This window comes from Thalassophryne amazonica, chromosome 21, assembly GCF_902500255.1.
Source record: "Thalassophryne amazonica chromosome 21, fThaAma1.1, whole genome shotgun sequence".
NCBI lineage: Eukaryota > Metazoa > Chordata > Actinopteri > Batrachoidiformes > Batrachoididae > Thalassophryne > Thalassophryne amazonica.
In genome coordinates this window covers 38,917,381-38,933,196 of record NC_047123.1, presented here as the reverse complement: position 1 = coordinate 38,933,196, position 15,816 = coordinate 38,917,381, and the positions used below count along the sequence as shown (strand labels likewise).

The 15,816-nt window shown below is 42.1% G+C and overlaps 2 protein-coding genes and 3 non-coding genes across 6 annotated transcripts; 1 reads left to right on the top strand and 4 right to left on the bottom strand.

Moving 5' to 3' along the window:
• Positions 1-8,060: 8,060 nt before the first annotated feature.
• LOC117503683 lies at positions 8,061-8,273 on the bottom strand. The gene has a single exon (XR_004558633.1). It is a non-coding gene; the product is annotated as a small nucleolar RNA SNORA73 family (small nucleolar RNA).
• A 117-nt stretch (positions 8,274-8,390) lies between these two features.
• LOC117502661 (40S ribosomal protein S7-like) lies at positions 8,391-10,426 on the bottom strand. Of its 2 annotated transcripts, none has more exons than XM_034161725.1 (5): positions 10,368-10,426; positions 9,640-9,724; positions 9,432-9,503; positions 8,868-9,011; positions 8,391-8,478 (listed from the first exon to the last, which is right to left on the bottom strand). In XM_034161725.1, the coding sequence occupies exons 2-5, from the start codon at positions 9,712-9,714 to the stop codon at positions 8,410-8,412; spliced, it is 360 nt and encodes a 119-aa protein (XP_034017616.1). In that variant the 5' UTR covers positions 9,715-9,724; positions 10,368-10,426; the 3' UTR covers positions 8,391-8,409. The 2 variants fall into 2 exon arrangements, with proteins under 2 accessions (XP_034017616.1, XP_034017617.1); XM_034161726.1 differs by lacking the exon at positions 10,368-10,426 and adding an exon at positions 10,285-10,309.
• On the bottom strand, positions 8,598-8,814 carry LOC117503677. Its single transcript, XR_004558628.1, has one exon. It is a non-coding gene; the product is annotated as a small nucleolar RNA SNORA73 family (small nucleolar RNA).
• LOC117503684 lies at positions 9,144-9,356 on the bottom strand. The gene has a single exon (XR_004558634.1). It is a non-coding gene; the product is annotated as a small nucleolar RNA SNORA73 family (small nucleolar RNA).
• Positions 10,427-11,096: 670 nt separating the features above from the next.
• On the top strand, positions 11,097-15,406 carry LOC117502657 (ribonuclease H1-like). Its single transcript, XM_034161722.1, is given in 11 exon segments — positions 11,097-11,465; positions 12,406-12,416; positions 12,419-12,529; positions 13,044-13,229; positions 13,399-13,473; positions 13,476-13,497; positions 13,962-13,990; positions 13,993-14,015; positions 14,201-14,285; positions 15,037-15,161; positions 15,294-15,406. Coding segments are annotated over 11 exon segments (897 nt in total). The 5' UTR covers positions 11,097-11,340; the 3' UTR covers positions 15,399-15,406.
• Positions 15,407-15,816: the final 410 nt, after the last annotated feature.

Genomic DNA, 15,816 nt, shown 5'->3' with positions numbered 1-15,816 from the left:
GCAGAGTAAGAAAGAGGTTTTTGTAGAACTTGTCAAACACTGGGTCTGACCTGGAAAAAGAATTCACAAAATGTTGCGATGGTTTCAGATAAGATTCTATTTTGTTGTAAATTTTGACATTCGAGAGAAGAAAAGACGGCTGCTGCAGGGACAAAGAACTCATCTTCATTATGTCTTGTTCCTTTTGATGGCGAGTGTCATGATCGGTGACTCATCAGCCTCTCGCTCCTCCGGTTCTGTGTCCATAAGAGATGGGAAGTGACCTACATAGCACGATGGCAACTTCTTCTGGTCTGTCTTTGCATTTCAAGAAGAGATGAATAATTTACTCTCCTCCAACACACGGCTTCTAAATAACCACTTCTGACATAGAGCATCCATGAGAGGCTTTAATGACATTAGAAAGGTGTCATCAAGTGTGACTGCATTAAGAAGGAGGCACCAGTAGGAGATCTGCATGAGAACCAACGTGAAGAACAGCTTCTGTCAGGAAGAAGAACCTGGAGAGGATTCAGAGAGTCGAGAAAGGTAGAAGGAGGAATGTCAGGAAGAATCAAACACTGTGGAAGGAATAATGAGTGAAAGAGATGGAGAGCAGGAGGAAGTACAAAAAGAACACTTCAGAGGAGAAGAAAGGAAGAGGATGATGAGATGAAAAGTAAAATAATTGGTGAAAGGCAAAGAGTGAATGGGAAAACGGTGGGGGGATGGAGGAGAAAATGAGGATAAATGGAACTACAAAAGAGGAGGACAAGAAGAACAACTGGTGGAAAAAGAGGGCGAGGAGACTGGAAGAAAACTGAAAGATCAAGAGGATGAGGAATTTGAGATCAGACATGAAACCAGGAAAACAAGGATGAAAGAAAGGACACAAGTGCAGATGAGGAGAAAAGTAGAGGAGGAGTAAGATAGGTGGCAGAGAGGGTGCACAATGGAGAGAGGGAGGGAAGGAGGAAACTTCAAAGAGAGATGAGGGGACAAAGATTAGGAAATAATGAAGGATGCAAAGGAAGCGTGAGAGATGAGGAGAATCACTGAGGAGTGTAAGAAGAGGAGGTGCAGAAAGAGGAGTCATCTTTGGTGTCCTTCAGCTTCTAAATAAGATGCTTCTAGTTTCAGTTTAACTTTGAGACAAAAATCTAAACTTTGTGAATATTAAGTTTCTGTTAATGTGCCTTTATATCAATAAAATGAATCGATAAACATTTGGATGAAGATGCATCGCAGTGCTTCAGTCCTCTGCGGTCTGCAGGATTCTGGGCCTCCTTGAGGGCAAAGTGCGTGCCGCCCCTGCACACAGCCAGGGGCGTGCTCAGCAGCAGCCATCTTTAGGGCATTATCTCCCGCCATACGCCCCCCGCAAGCTATGCTCAGCCCTGCTGTCATTGACTTTCTTCCCACTGAGGCTTCAGGCTGCAGAGCTGCAGTGAAAAACCCACTCCACACCTCCACACTGCCAGCCCACGGGGTCGCTGCTCCTGATCCCAGCAGGTACTAACCTGATGATCTGCTCCCCACCCACTAACAGTCACTATGATCCACCTGAACTCTCCTTTTAATAAAGCAGAAACTTTCTATAATTTTCGTGACATCTGCTTGTTATTCGTCCTGTGAATGAAAAATGAAACATTTGTCACTTAAGGTTGTTTTGCAAATCTGCTCTGCATTGTTTTTATTTTTTGGTGGTGTGTTTTTTTTTTGTTTTTTTTTACCCTGCTGTGTGTTTCAGCAGAGGACTTGAGACAGAGGACGTTTCAGTCCCGTCCATCTCTGTCCTGCTGTATCAGAACTGACACAGTTGACTTTAACATTGACTTTTGTTTTGACAGATCCAAAGAAATTAAATGAGTAATCAGTAAAAAGTTTTAAAATGAGACCCTTTGCTGTTTCTGGATTATAAAAGGTGAAGGAGACACATGGTTGTTTTTCTTGTTTGGGGAGTTCTTCTGTTATTATGATGTGACTTTTGTCCGGTTTGATCTCGTAAAACATGTTTTGATCTCGACAGGGCTTCCTGCTAAAATAAAGGTTGGATTAAATTTACTCTGGGTCTTGGCCTGGCTGATCTTGAGGAACATTCTCTGATCATTCGGAGCACATATTTTCACTTTTTGTCCACAGACACACAGGACTTGTAAAAGTCTTTTCAACATTCAGCCTGGATCCAGATTGGTCTTAATTAAGGATCCTGATTGGTTGTTTGCAAAATTGAGTGAAGAAGCTAAGTGTCACTTGGAGGGATGGACAGATGGACAGACGGATGCAGTCTTTTCTCGTCCAGATGTTTTATTGAAGGCAGAGTGGAAGTGGGTTAGTCTGTTAAAAACCAGCCTCATAGTTTTCACGCCATCAGAGCAGAAAGATGGAAGGAGAGATGAGTGGAAAGAGTCAAAGTGTGTGTAGAGATGTGATTGGAGGAAAGCTGGATGGAGGAGGGATGTGTGGAAGCAAGGACGAAGGAGCTGAAGCATGAAGGAGGCAGAAGAGGGAAGGATGAAGGGTATAAATTAGGCAATGACATCATTAAAAATTGAGGATAAATGGACACGATGATGATATAAAAGGAGGAAGACAAAGGCACATAAAGATATGAATGATAGAAGAGAGAAGAAGTTAATGAGTCCAAACTTTCTAATCCAGAAAGCTCAGTCTGGATTTTGATTCAGGCAAGTTAGATTTTTTTATTTTTAATACATCAACACATAAAAATAAAGACTTTAACAGTATGTGTTTAATTTATTCAAATTATTACCTCCAGAGAAGGGTGGAGCTTATATCATGATCAGTACGTCTGTGTGCCTGTCAGAATTTATTAATATTATTAAAAGGTGACGTATGAAATCTAAGCTGGACTTTGCCAGAAGATTCAGAGGTGACTTGAACATTTCATTTTTTATTATTCATTTATTTTTTTTTTTGTTTAATATTTTACTCCCCTGTGAAGATGTGACTGGTGAAGCAACAGACTGTTATCTCTCCAATCACTGCCAGTGAAGTCTGTGGTGGGGTTTTGGTGGCTTCCCTCACGAGTCTCCTTTGTGAGGACAGTCTTCTCTTGAGACATTTTCCAGAGATTTACTGTTTGTATTTTCATGATGATTGATTCAATGGAGATATTTATTGACTGGACAATGTCCTCTTGTCCGTTCTCAGACTTGGGCTCTTTTACTGACTTTGTTCTTTTGTTTTCTGGTTACGGCCGCCAACGAAGGTGAAGGAGGTTCTGTGTTCGCCCCTGTTTGTCTGTTTGTGAACAGCCTGGAATTTTCCATATAACTTTCTGAAATTTTTACTGAACATTCTAAAAAATGAGCCGCTGTCTCAATGAGAAAAACTGATGTAACAATTTGCATAGATTTTTTTTTTTTAAGTTATTTCAACTTAACTAGAGAAGTCTTGTGGCATTAACTCAGTTGAAAGTTGAAAAAACAAAATTGAATAACTTAAAAAAAATCTATGCAAATTGTTACATCAGTTTTTCTCATTGAGACAGCAGTTCCTTTATTAGAGTGACGATTCATATCCTGATAGGCAAGAAGTGTCTCAGTTTTCAAGATCATGGGTCAAAGATCAAAGTCAGGAAAAATCTTTGAAAATTGGAAAAAATCCCTATTTTTAACATTGAGCAAATTTAAAAAAAAATCATACCACTGTAAATAAAAATCACATTTCTTTTGTATTTAGAGAGTGTTATGTAGGATGGTATCCTTCAATGACTGACAAAGTTTGATCCAGATCTGATCCAGGTTACACATTTTGTGGCCATTTCAATTTAACATTGAAAATCCCATTTAATGTATTTTACATTATCTTAATCAAATGTGTCCTGATCACTCTCATATTTCAAAGTGAGGTGCAGACTGACACTCACTGTCACCTGACAAAAGTTTGATCCAGATCTGATCCGGACTGTGGATTTAGTGGCTATTTAATTTTCAAATTGAAAGGCCCTTTTGGTCTGTATTTTGTGTTATATTTTAGTTTATGAAAAGTCACTTCTAACAGGACTTTGACCTAGAATTTTTTTTCCAGGGCAAAAATTTGTGGAATTGCAAACTAGTGTTGGCTGAGGTTTGCACTCTACTTTTAATGTGTGATTTGTTTAAGGTTAAAGACTGTTTTAGGAGGCTCGATTTTTTTTCCCCCCTCCAGTCTAAAAATAAAACTTCTCCTCAGTGAATCCACACGTGTCGTTTTCAGGAATTCATGTCTTCATCAGTCAGACTGAGTCTGGACCTGGACCTGGACCTGGACCTGGACCTGGGACTCGGGGTTCACACACACAATGATTATATTTCCACCTTCTATAAAAGCTTCCAGGAGCAGAAGTCTGACCTCATGACCTCTGAGGGTTATTCAGACTGTAAAAGTCCTCTGTGCATTCTGGAATGTTCAGGGAGCTCCGCCCCTTTCATTCCAAATTCTGATTAGCTCCTGTTCGGCTGTGATTGATGTCTTGATAATGGGAGCTTTCAGTCGCTGTCATTATGTTTCCGTTATTCAGCGGCTGGTTGTTGTCTTTGTTTCCATTATTTGGGAGTGTGTTTTTAAAGGGGGCGGGGCCTTGTGTCTGGCCCGCCCCCTGGCTCTGTGTGGCTGAAGGGTCTGAGTGCTGCTGCAGTTTATCATGATGATTATTTAATTACAGCCTGCAGCCAAACAAAAGGAAACCAACACTGGAGGACGCCGGAAACCGTGCGTGTGCGCGTGAATCCGAACAACACCCTGTAGGGCTGCCACGCGCACACGCACGCGCTCTGTCTGGCTTCCAGCGTGCAGGCTGTGAATGGGGGGGTGCACACTGCGCCCTCGGGAGCCCGCATGCGCGTCCCGGCCAGCTCGCGTTCGGGCGCGGCGTCGGGTTTGCGTGCGCGTCTTCGAGAGACGACAAATAAAGAGGAGAGAGAGAAGGAGAGAAGAGGAAGCCGCCGTCGTCTTGTGCTGCTGCAGTCTGAATCTGTCTCCCTCACCTTCACCATCACATCATCCTCCCCCCTCCTCCTCCCCCCTCCGTGCCAGTGAAATTTATTCTGCCTAACAGAAACTTGGTTACAGCAGGATGAATATGTTAGTTTAAATGAGTCAACACCCCCGAGTCACACTAACTGTCAGAATGCTCTAGCACGGGCCGGGGCGGAGGATTAGCAGCAATTCCATTCCAGCTTATTAATTAATCAAAAACCTACAGAGCTTTAATTCATTTGAAAGCTGTATCTTAGTCTTGTCCATCCAAATTGGAAGTCCCAAAAACCAGTTTTATTTGTTATTATCTATCGTCCACCTGGTCGTTACTGTGAGTTTCTCTGTGAATTTTCAGACCTTTTGTCTGACTTAGTGCTTAGCTCAGATAAGATAATTAAGTGGGCGACTTTAAATCCACACAGATGCTGAGAATGACAGCCTCAACACTGCATTAATCTATTATTAGACTCTATCGGCTTTGCTCAAAAAGTAAATGAGTCCACCACCACTTTAATCATATTTGGATCTTGTTGACTTATGGTATGGAAATAGAAGACTTAACAGTATTCCCTGAAAACTCCCTTTTGTCTGATCATTTTTTAATAACATTACATTTACCCTGATGGACTACCCTGCAGTGGGGAATAAGTTTCATTACACTAGAGTCTTTCAGAAAGCGCTGTAACTAGGTTTAAGGATATGATTCCTTCTTTATGTTCTCTAATGTCATATACCAACACAGAGCGGAGTAGCTACCTAAACTCTGTAAGGGAGTTAGAGTATCTTGTCAATAGTTTTACATCCTCATGAAGACAACTTGGATGCTGTAGCTCCTCTGAAAAGAGAGCTTTGAATCGGAAGTGTCTGACTCCGTGGTATAACTCACAAACTCGTAGCTTAAAGCAGATAACCCGTAAGTTGGAGAGGAAATGGCGTCTCACTAATTTAGAAGATCTTCACTTAGCCTGGAAAAAGAGTTTGTTGCTCTATAAGAAAGCCCTTCGTGAAGCTAGGACATCTTTCTACTCATCACTAATTGAAGAAAATAAGAACAACCCCAGGTTTCTTTTCAGCACTGTAGCCAGGCTGACAAAGAGTCAGAGCTCTATTGAGCTGAGTATTCCATTAACTTTAACTAGTAATGACTTCATGACTTTCTTTGCTAACAAAATTTTGACTATTAGAGAAAAAATTACTCATAACCATCCCAAAGATGTATCGTTATCTTTGGCTGCTTTCAGTGATGCCGGTATTTGGTTAGACTCTTTCTCTCCGATTGTTCTGTCTGAGTTATTTTCATTAGTTACTTCATCCAAACCATCAACATGCTTATTAGACCCCATTCCTGCCAGGCTACTCAAGGAAGTCCTACCATTATTTAATGCTTCAATCTTAAATATGATCAATCTATCTTTGTTAGTTGGTTATGTACCACAGGCCTTTAAGGTGGCAGTAATTAAACCATTACTTAAAAAGCCATCACTTGACCCAGCTATCTTAGCTAATTATAGGCCAATCTCCAACCTTCCTTTTCTCTCAAAGATTCTTGAGAGGGTAGTTGTAAACAGCTAACTGATCACCTGCAGAGGAATGGTCTATTTGAAGAGTTTCAGTCAGGTTTTAGAATTCATCATAGTACAGAAACAGCATTAGTGAAGGTTACAAATGATCTTCTTATGGCTTCGGACAGTGGACTTATCTCTGTGCTTGTTCTGTTGGACCTCAGTGCTGCTTTTGATACTGTTGACCATAAAATTTTTTACAGAGATTAGAGCATGTCATAGGTATTAAAGGCATTGCGCTGCTGGTGGTTGAATCATATTTGTCTAATAGATTACAGTTTGTTCATGTAAATGGGGAATCTTCTTCACAGACTAAAGTTAATTATGGAGTTCCACAAGGTTCTGTGCTAGGACCAATTTTATTCACTTTATACATGCTTCCCTTGGGCAGTATTATTAGACGGTATTGCTTAAATTTTCATTGTTACGCAGATGATACCCAGCTTTATCTATCCATGAAGCCAGAGGATACTCACCAACTAGCTAAACTGCAGGATTGTCTTACAGACATAAAGACATGGATGACCTCTAATTTCCTGCTTTTAAACTCAGATAAAACTGAAGTTATTGTACTTGGCCCCACAAATCTTAGAAGCATGGTGTCTAACCAGATCGTTACTCTGGATGGCATTTCCCTGATCTCTGGTAATACTGTGAGAAATCTTGGAGTTATTTTTGATCAGGATATGTCATTCAAAGCGCATATTAAACAAATATGTAGGACTGCCTTTTTGCATTTACGCAATATCTCTAAAATCGAAAGGTCTTGTCTCAGAGTGATGCTGAAAAACTAATTCATGCATTTGTTTCCTCTAGGCTGGACTATTGTAATTCATTATTATCAGGTTGTCCTAAAAGTTCCCTAAAAAGCCTTCAGTTGGTTCAGAATGCTGCAGCTAGAGTACTGACGGGGACTAGCAGGAGAGAGCATATCTCACCCGTGTTGGCCTCCCTTCATTGGCTTCCTGTTAATGCTAGAATAGAATTTAAAATTCTTCTTCTTACTTATAAGGTTTTGAATAATCAGGTCCCATCTTATCTTAGGGACCTCATAGTACCATATTACCCCATTAGAGCGCTTCGCTCTCAGACTGCGGGCTTACTTGTAGTTCCTAGGGTTTGTAAGAGTAGAATGGGAGGCAGAGCCTTCAGCTTTCAGGCTCCTCTCCTGTGGAACCAGCTCCCAATTCAGATCAGGAGACAGATACCTCTCTACTTTTAAGATTAGGCTTAAAACTTTCCTTTTCGCTAAGGCTTATAGTTAGGGCTGGATCGGGTGACCCTGGACCATCCCTTGGTTATGTTGCTTTAGACGTAGACTGTGTTTCATAATTATTGTATGGCCTTGCCTTGCAATGTGGAGCGCCTTGGGGCAACTGTTTGTGTGATTTGGCGCTATACAAGAAAAAAGTTGATTGATTGATTAATGTGTCAGATATGCTTTAACTGCAGGGAGTAAAATGTTTGGCCCCGCCCATTAACAGCTTATAGTCTGTCGTGTTGGTGTAATTTTTTTTTTTTGTCGCACTGCATTCTGTTTGTGTCCTGCATGGTTAAGCGCCCCAGTAATGGCCCCAAAGGACTCTGGGAAGAGGTAGGAATATGCAGGATGCCCATCCTCGCCGGCCAGCAGCCGGGGACGGAACTTTCTATCCGACATTGTGGAACGGGACGATGTCTCGGCTCAGAGCTACGCTCCCAAACGCCACCAGGACAGAGCCAGAGAGCAACTCTGGGTGTCCACATCGGAAAAAAAGGCCAATATCACAATTTAGACAAAACTGCACCAACACAGATGCCCATTTAAGACAGGAAAATGGACACGCCTCTAGTGTCCCTTTCTGTGGGTGGAATAAAATGTACTGGACCTTTGATGAGAACCATCTCACCTTCTGGGACGCTTCTGCTTATTCTTTCTGCGACTTTTCCTGGTGGGTTTGGGCAGAATTCTCCTCTGAAAGTCACACAAGCACATCAGGTCAGTGTTCAAGTCCAAATGACAAACATCTCAATAACCCTCAGGAGTCAACTGGATCAGGACCAGACTGACATAAACCGACAACACCCCAGATATACTGTGTCCTGCATGGTTAAGCTCCCCAGTAACAGCCCCAAAGGACTCTGGGAAGAGGTAGGAATATGCAGGATACTCATCCTCACCAGCTAGGAGCCGGGGACGAAGCTTTCTGTCCGACGGCGTGGAACGGGACTGTACGTCTCGGCTCGGAGCTACGCTCCCAAACACCACCAGGACAGAGCCAGAGAGCAGCTCACTGGATGTCCACGTCGGATAAAGAAACCACGCAGGGGGACATCAGCACTCGTTTGACAGAATGTCCTCACCTGTGCAATGAAGACCACGTGTTTGCCACTGAACTTCTTCTCCAGCTCCCTCACCAGCCGCACCTGAATCTTCTGGAAGGACTTCAGCTGAGGAACAGGAACGAAGATGATGATGGCTTTCCGGTTGCCACCAACCTCGATTTCCTGAAACAGTCAATACGTTCAAAAATGAACATCACCAAAACAAGACAAGCACTGTGGCTGTGTCCTGAAGTCACAGTGGACAAGAAGCTCAGATGTTTGCTGTACTTCTGATGACCAAAACTGATAACTACAACATGTGTCCTGCATGGTCTCGCTCCCCAGTAATGGCCCCAAAGGACTCTGGGAAGACGTAGGAATATGCAGGACGCTCATCCTCACCGGTCAGGAACCGGGGACGGAGCTTTCTATCACATCGTGGAATGGGATTATACGTCTTGGCTCAGAGCTACGCTCCCAAACGCCACCAGGACAGAGCCAGAGAGCAACTCTGGGTGTCCACGTCGGATCAGAAGGCAGAGTCACATTTTGTCCTCAGCACATTCACCTGTCAGGGACAGTCTGATGGAAACGTGTTCCCACCTTTGCTGCAGTGATGTTCAGCTCCCTCAGCTGAGCCTTCAGGTCAGAGTTCATCTCCAACTCCAGCAGAGCCTGAAGGGGCAAAGAAAAAAAAAAAAATTAACACTTCACACTTAAAGACTCCACGATGCTTCCACAAATGTTCATACTCAAGTCTTTGCAGCACAACTATGATTTCATATATATGAATATAAATTAACTTTTCTACCTGGGAGATCCCAGACTCAAACTCGTCTGGTTTTTCTCCATTAGGTTTCACTATTTTGGCGCTGGTACTGAACATGGCCTTTTGTCTGGGAAAGAAAAAAAAAAAAATCAAACGCACATTCAGAATTACAGATTTTTAACAGAATTATTCCTTAATTTTAACTCTTCACAGCTGTAACTGATTAAAATAACAGGAAACCGGCGTTAAGAAGTTCAACGAGCTGCTGCTGGAAACGAACAGAGAAGGGATTTCAGACAAAAGCCACAAACCTCACGGAACATCTGAAGGTAAAGAAAATAAAGTCTCGAAACTGTTAAAAGTCGTGATCTTAAAGACGAGCGTTTTGCAGGTGAGGCTAGTTAGCATCGAGCTAACGAACGCTGATTTTCACTTTGTTTTCTTGCGGGATTGGCAGTGGTCGGTACCGGCAGTATGTTTTCTGTCTGGACGTACTCTTTAATCGAGCTTAACGTATTCGTGAAGTTTCTTTTTGTGGTCGCTGTGTGAACACATGCACGGCCTGCTAGCTACCGCTTCGTACCCCCACCGACACTGCATTTACTACGCCGTATTATGACTCTTATTTTAACCATCCGTCGCCCCAGACCTCCTAATCTTAAACATCAATAGTTAAGCTTGCTTTACCGTGTGAATATTCAATAATATGCCTCCATCAAAGTCAATTTTAAGACAGACTCAGACGTCCACCGTGAAATAGTACAACTAACCTTACTTTACGACGGCCAAGGAAGAGGCCGGATTATCGCGAGAGCCGTATTAATCGAATGTGAACGGGGTGTTACTATCGCGAGAGCGAGGCTTTTTTGTCATCTTATATATATTTATGCAATGTACAAATGCTTTCGAACGGAATTATTTGCAAAACACCAAAATTAATATAAAAGCACGTCATTCACAAATAATTCACATAATATAAATCTGAATAAGCTTACGTTGTTGAGGGAATGCTTTATTTCGGAGTCGTGATGCACAATGACATTACAAAAAAAAAAAAATAAAACATCTTCAACCGCTGGTAAATTTTAATTTTTGAAAGTAATCCTGTTTTGCATGGTTAAAAGGCACGTTATGTAAAAGCAAGTATACATTTGAATAAATTTTAGTCCAACTTGACGTCATTGTTTTCCAGGACCTTATTGTTGTTGTTTATTATTAATAAACCTTTATTTAACTAGATTAAAAAAAAAACATTGCGTTCGAGAGTGACTTGGCTAAGAAAGGCAGCAACAGATTACATATTAGACAAAACAAACACTGTTCATAGGATTTCTGTTGTCGGTTTTTTTTTTAGATAGAACGGAAACTGTTCCAAAATAAAATATTTTGGTTTTAACTAAATAAATAAATAATGCTCTTTCACAGTTGACGATACGAACAGCGCCCCTCCGGAAGTGGCGGTCAGTGCCGGAGCTACAAAAACCTCAGGGCTATGCCATATTTTTTCTGTATTCCTGATTTCTTGCTAATTTGTGTCAAGTTTAAAAGAAATTATATTCGGACACTAATTCAGAAGACTTGAGCCCAAGGTTTTGACAAGTTCTGTGTTTTCAGAGTATTTTTGTAAGGAGCTAGCAGCTAACTAGCTTGTCGTTGTGTTCAGTTTAATAATGACATGTAGTTTAATTTGACTTTAGGATGTCAGCCGCCTCGGTTTCGCTGCTTCTTTTGGTTTAATGAGTCATGTTAAGACTTGTTGGTTTTTTCAGTGCGGTTCGGACTGTTTGCAGCGCTGCAGAAAGTATGGCTAAAGGAACGTTCTTCTACGCGGTGAGGAAAGGAATCAAACCAGGAGTCTACAAGACGTGGTGAGAGACAGTTTAAAACTTAACAAGACCTCAGTTATATCTTAACATGTTTTAGTCGGACTGATTTATATCTCAGCTTGTGATAGTTTGCACTAATGCTGAAAAGTGACTTTTCTTCCTGTTCTGACTCACCAAACTCCATAAAGATATGTGGTATTTAAAAGTTAATTCAAATATTTGCCAAATATTAAACCATTTAAAAAAATGTTTTTAGCTTTTTCAATCAAAATCATGTAATCTTGATTTGCACAGGGACACTACACAAGCAAGTCTTTGTTAAATGTTTTATTTATTTAACCCAACATAAAAGGGTTGGACTGAAAGGCGCATGAGCTGAAAATCTGCAGGAGTGCAGGAGACCTGAAAAAAACAAAACCCTGCTATTTCATTGTATTACCTTACTAAGCCATATATACTGATGGGGGAGTGTAAAGATTTCCAACCAGCCGTAGCTGATCCACAAATGAATTCTGCCTTCCAGAACAGCTCTTACATAATCATCTACCTGCTTCTGCATGTACAGAAGGGCTGGCTTGTCATTCCTACATTCATATTGTTATATTTAATAAGAGCCAGGGGGCCAAAATATCATCATCAGAGTGTGCAGGATGCCTGGGGTGGGGGCGGTGAGCGGGGGACCAACTGCTGTGGTTCTGATTACTTGTATTTTAGAAATCACTGTTGTGGCATAGTAATGTAATACAGCAAAATAACAACCACCACAACATACCAGCTTTCTTTTTTTTTTTCCTTCAGGTCTCCTGCACCTTTCAGTCCCAGCCGCCATAAAACAGTGACTCTGGGATTACCATTATTATGCAGTTACTAGTCTGAGGGTACAGAGCTACAAAATTTCTGTTCCTCTGTAGTTTTTAGTTTCTTAGATTAGGGTCTGTTCAGTTCTTTTTACTATTTCATTCGTGCCATTTTTGTGATTTAGGGATGAATGTAAAACCAGGTAGACAAATTCCCATGTGCCTCCTATAAGAAGTTTGCTTCAGAGAAAGATGCCTGGGCGTTTGTCAGAGGAGTCCAGCCGTCCGCAGTTCCAGAGGTGACAGAAGGTGATCTTATGTACTTTTAAACAGTTTATTTTTTAAATCTGGGCCACTCCCCCAAAACAGAAAAGTCTCTGATGATTGCTTAGCTGTATGATTCTTTCTGTGTGTTTCTTTGTTGTGCTTCTGTTTTATTTATACTGATATGTTCATATGGTCACCTCACTGAGTCTGGTCTGCTTATGTTTTTTGTTTGTTTTGTTTTTTTCCCTGTAATCAAAACAACACCCGAAGGAGTTTTTCCTTCCCAGTGTTGTCAGTGTGTGTGCTCAAGCGGTAGGTACGGTTAAAAATTTACTTGTGTGCAGCAGCTTGAGGCGACTTATGATTTGGGTCTATGAGGGTTGTCCAAAAAATTGATGGTCAAATATTAATAGATTTAAAAAAACAAGTATTGGATGAGGTACTCATTTGCAATGGTATTGATATTAACAGTGTGGTCTTTTTCTCCTAGATCTAAGAAGCCACAGTTTCAGTTGAGGTTTTTTCCCCTACAATGAGACTGTTTGTGTTCTTCCAGGAGTGCAGAGTGATGGGTCCTCGTATAGTCTACTTCCTAAGCGAGGCCCAGAGCCTCTGGAGTACATCCCTATTGGTCAGAAGAGGTGTCACTCAGGCGAGGAGGTGGAGTCAGTCCCCAAACGAGTCAAACTGTCAGACTGCAGCAGCTTATCATCAGAAGCCACAGATGGATTCACATACATGGGTGAGACGCAGAACACACGAGGTGTGGATCCTGAAATGGGCACAGACCGGGACGTGGGACTGAAGAGTCTTTACTCTGCCGGCTACAGGACGGGCAACACCAGAACTCACACCCCCACAGGTGGATGCTGTCTTTGTTGCTGTCACTCAGGCTTTTCTTCATCCTCCAGGTGACGCTGTGGTTGTTTTTACTGATGGCTGCTGCTCGGCTAACGGACGGCGCGGCGCCCGAGCTGGCATCGGCGTGTATGGGGCCACAATAACCCGCTGTGAGGAAACGCACATTTTAAAATGTTACACAGATCCAGAAACTTCTTTTTTCTGTAACTGAAGTTTATATATGTGCAGAGTAAAAACAGTCAGATCTGATTGATTTCAGCAGCTGGAGCCTGCAACATGTTAGTGTCTATTCAAACAGTAGGTGCCCGGTAAATCCCCTCATTCCACAAATCTGTGAGAGGTTGATTATTTTCTGGTTTTGAAATGCGAGTGCACACACCTTGAAAATTGTGACAGGATGCTCTTCAATCAAATATTGATTATGAACATATATAAGGAAGTAAAAGCAATGATTTAGATCTCACCAAAAGAAAACATTTTATCTACAGAACGGGCAGAGTGGCATGTGTTTAAACTTTTATATGAAATGAGATCTGAGATTACTTCCAGTGCAGGGAAACAAATCCTCCTTTTGGTGCAAAAGATGGATCTGAATTATCTCATATTTCTGCAGAAATGTTTCCGAGCGGCTGCCAGGACGACAAACAACCAGAGGGCGGAGCTCCAGGTAAGCGTGTCAGTCTGTTTTTAAATACCAGCCCACGCCTCGGTGACAAAAAAGAGGATGTAGAGTTTTGATTTTCCCTCCTGTATGAACAGTTTTATGTTGTATTAAAATCCTTGGGTGTGGTCTTAGTTTTGTGTTGCTGAAGTTGTTGTGTGATAAAAGGGTTGCGTCTTTGTGTGCGCCAGGCTGCCTGCAGAGCTCTGGAACAAGCCAAAGAAAAGAACATCAAGAAGCTGGTTCTTTACACAGACAGCAAGTTCACCATCAACGGTGAGTTCAGGTTCCTCAACAAAAGGAGGGAAAATAATTCAGTGTCTGGCTGGAGGTGAGAGGTTCTGTGGTGAACCGTTCAAACCAAAAACACTCCGTGAAAACATTAACCTGAATCTGCTGACGGCTGTTTTCTTCTCTGCTACCTTAAAGTTTAAGATTGTAGCACAGCTCACAGCCTCTTTGGGAGGTGTGGCCAAACATCTGTCAAACAACACGGGCACATTTCACAACCCCCATGTGTGTGGCAGGGGGTGTTAGTCTGAATGTCCAAATATCACACTGTGGTTCACCTTTAGCGGCGACAGTTTACCAACTTTTGTCTCTAAGTAAATAAACAAAATGCTAAAAACGGAGGAGGCGTGGCTGTCCACCTGCCGCAGGCTGACTGAGAGGAAGAAGCCACAGACATGGTTTAATTTTTCTTCTTGAACATCAGCCTTCAGAAACTTCATCTGTGTTGGCGGTGGAGGGAAGCCCAACGCTGGTAAGCTTCAGCACTCTTGTGGTTCTTCACAGTGACGGTCACCTACAATAGTCTTAACAATCTAGTTAAATATGGCACCATAGCTACTTAACACCACCTTCTGGGGTAGATAGGGGTGACGTTAAACCGCTTAAATCGATCAGCTACATCGCTGTATGTGTCCAACTTCATCAGCTTCAGAATAACTGAACATAGACTTCAAGTGACGAAGTTATTCCAGATCAGTCCAGAAGTCTGCAGGAATCATGTCTGTGTTTCCTGCAGGTGTGACCAAGTGGGTAAAGAACTGGAAAGTCAACAACTGGAGGCTGAAGTCTGGAGGTCCAGTCACCAACAAAGAAGACTTTGTGAAGCTGGACCAGCTGAACACAGAGGTTGATGTTGTCTGGGTAAATACTGACGCCCTCAGTGAAATATTTAATGATGGGTTTTTCTGGAGAAAATGAAGATGTTGTGATTTCTGTACTATTTATTTTTTTTAGTTTGACACAGTTTGGGAACTCTTCCTCTTCTTTGTGTAGTTGCACATTCCGGGTCACTCCGGCTACAAAGGTAACGAGGAGGCGGACCGACTGTCCAGAGAAGGAGCCGCGCAGCCTTCACAGGATGAAGGAAGTTTGGACTGAGGGGCGCAGCAGCTGATGTTTGTGCTTGTCATGTTTTCCTTTGTGTTTCTGCTTTGAATAAAGTTCAGCTTTCTCTTAGTAGGTTAATGATTAAACTGATTTTCATTTGATTTTGGAGAAAAGCTTCAGTCAGACAGGGTAGAACCATTAAACTGGATTTGAAGAAAGAGGGCGGAGCCAATAAAACAGGATCTGCATCCGAAATGGAGGCAAAGTGCACAGCAAACTTTAACTAACTTTGGCACGACGACAGCTGCACTGGTCTGCTCAGGTGAAGTCTATATTATGTCCTCTGTGGACGGACTCGAGACCAATGAAAAGTGGATCACAATGGTGCAGAACTGAATCGTTTGTACAGGATTGTGAATAACATTCAGTGCAGGCTGTGGAAGGGGGTGTGGCTAACTCACACTGTTGA

Coding starts and splice junctions, on each gene's coding strand:
- LOC117502661 (XM_034161725.1), bottom strand. CDS start 9,714: ATGTTCAGTACCAGCGCCAAAATAGTGAAACCTAATGGAGAAAAACCA. Junction 9,504..9,639: donor TTGAGTCTGGGATCTCCCAG/GTAGAAAAGTTA, acceptor TTGCCCCTTCAG/GCTCTGCTGGAGTTGGAGAT. Junction 8,479..8,867: donor ACGTGGTCTTCATTGCACAG/GTGAGGACATTC, acceptor TGTGACTTTCAG/AGGAGAATTCTGCCCAAACC.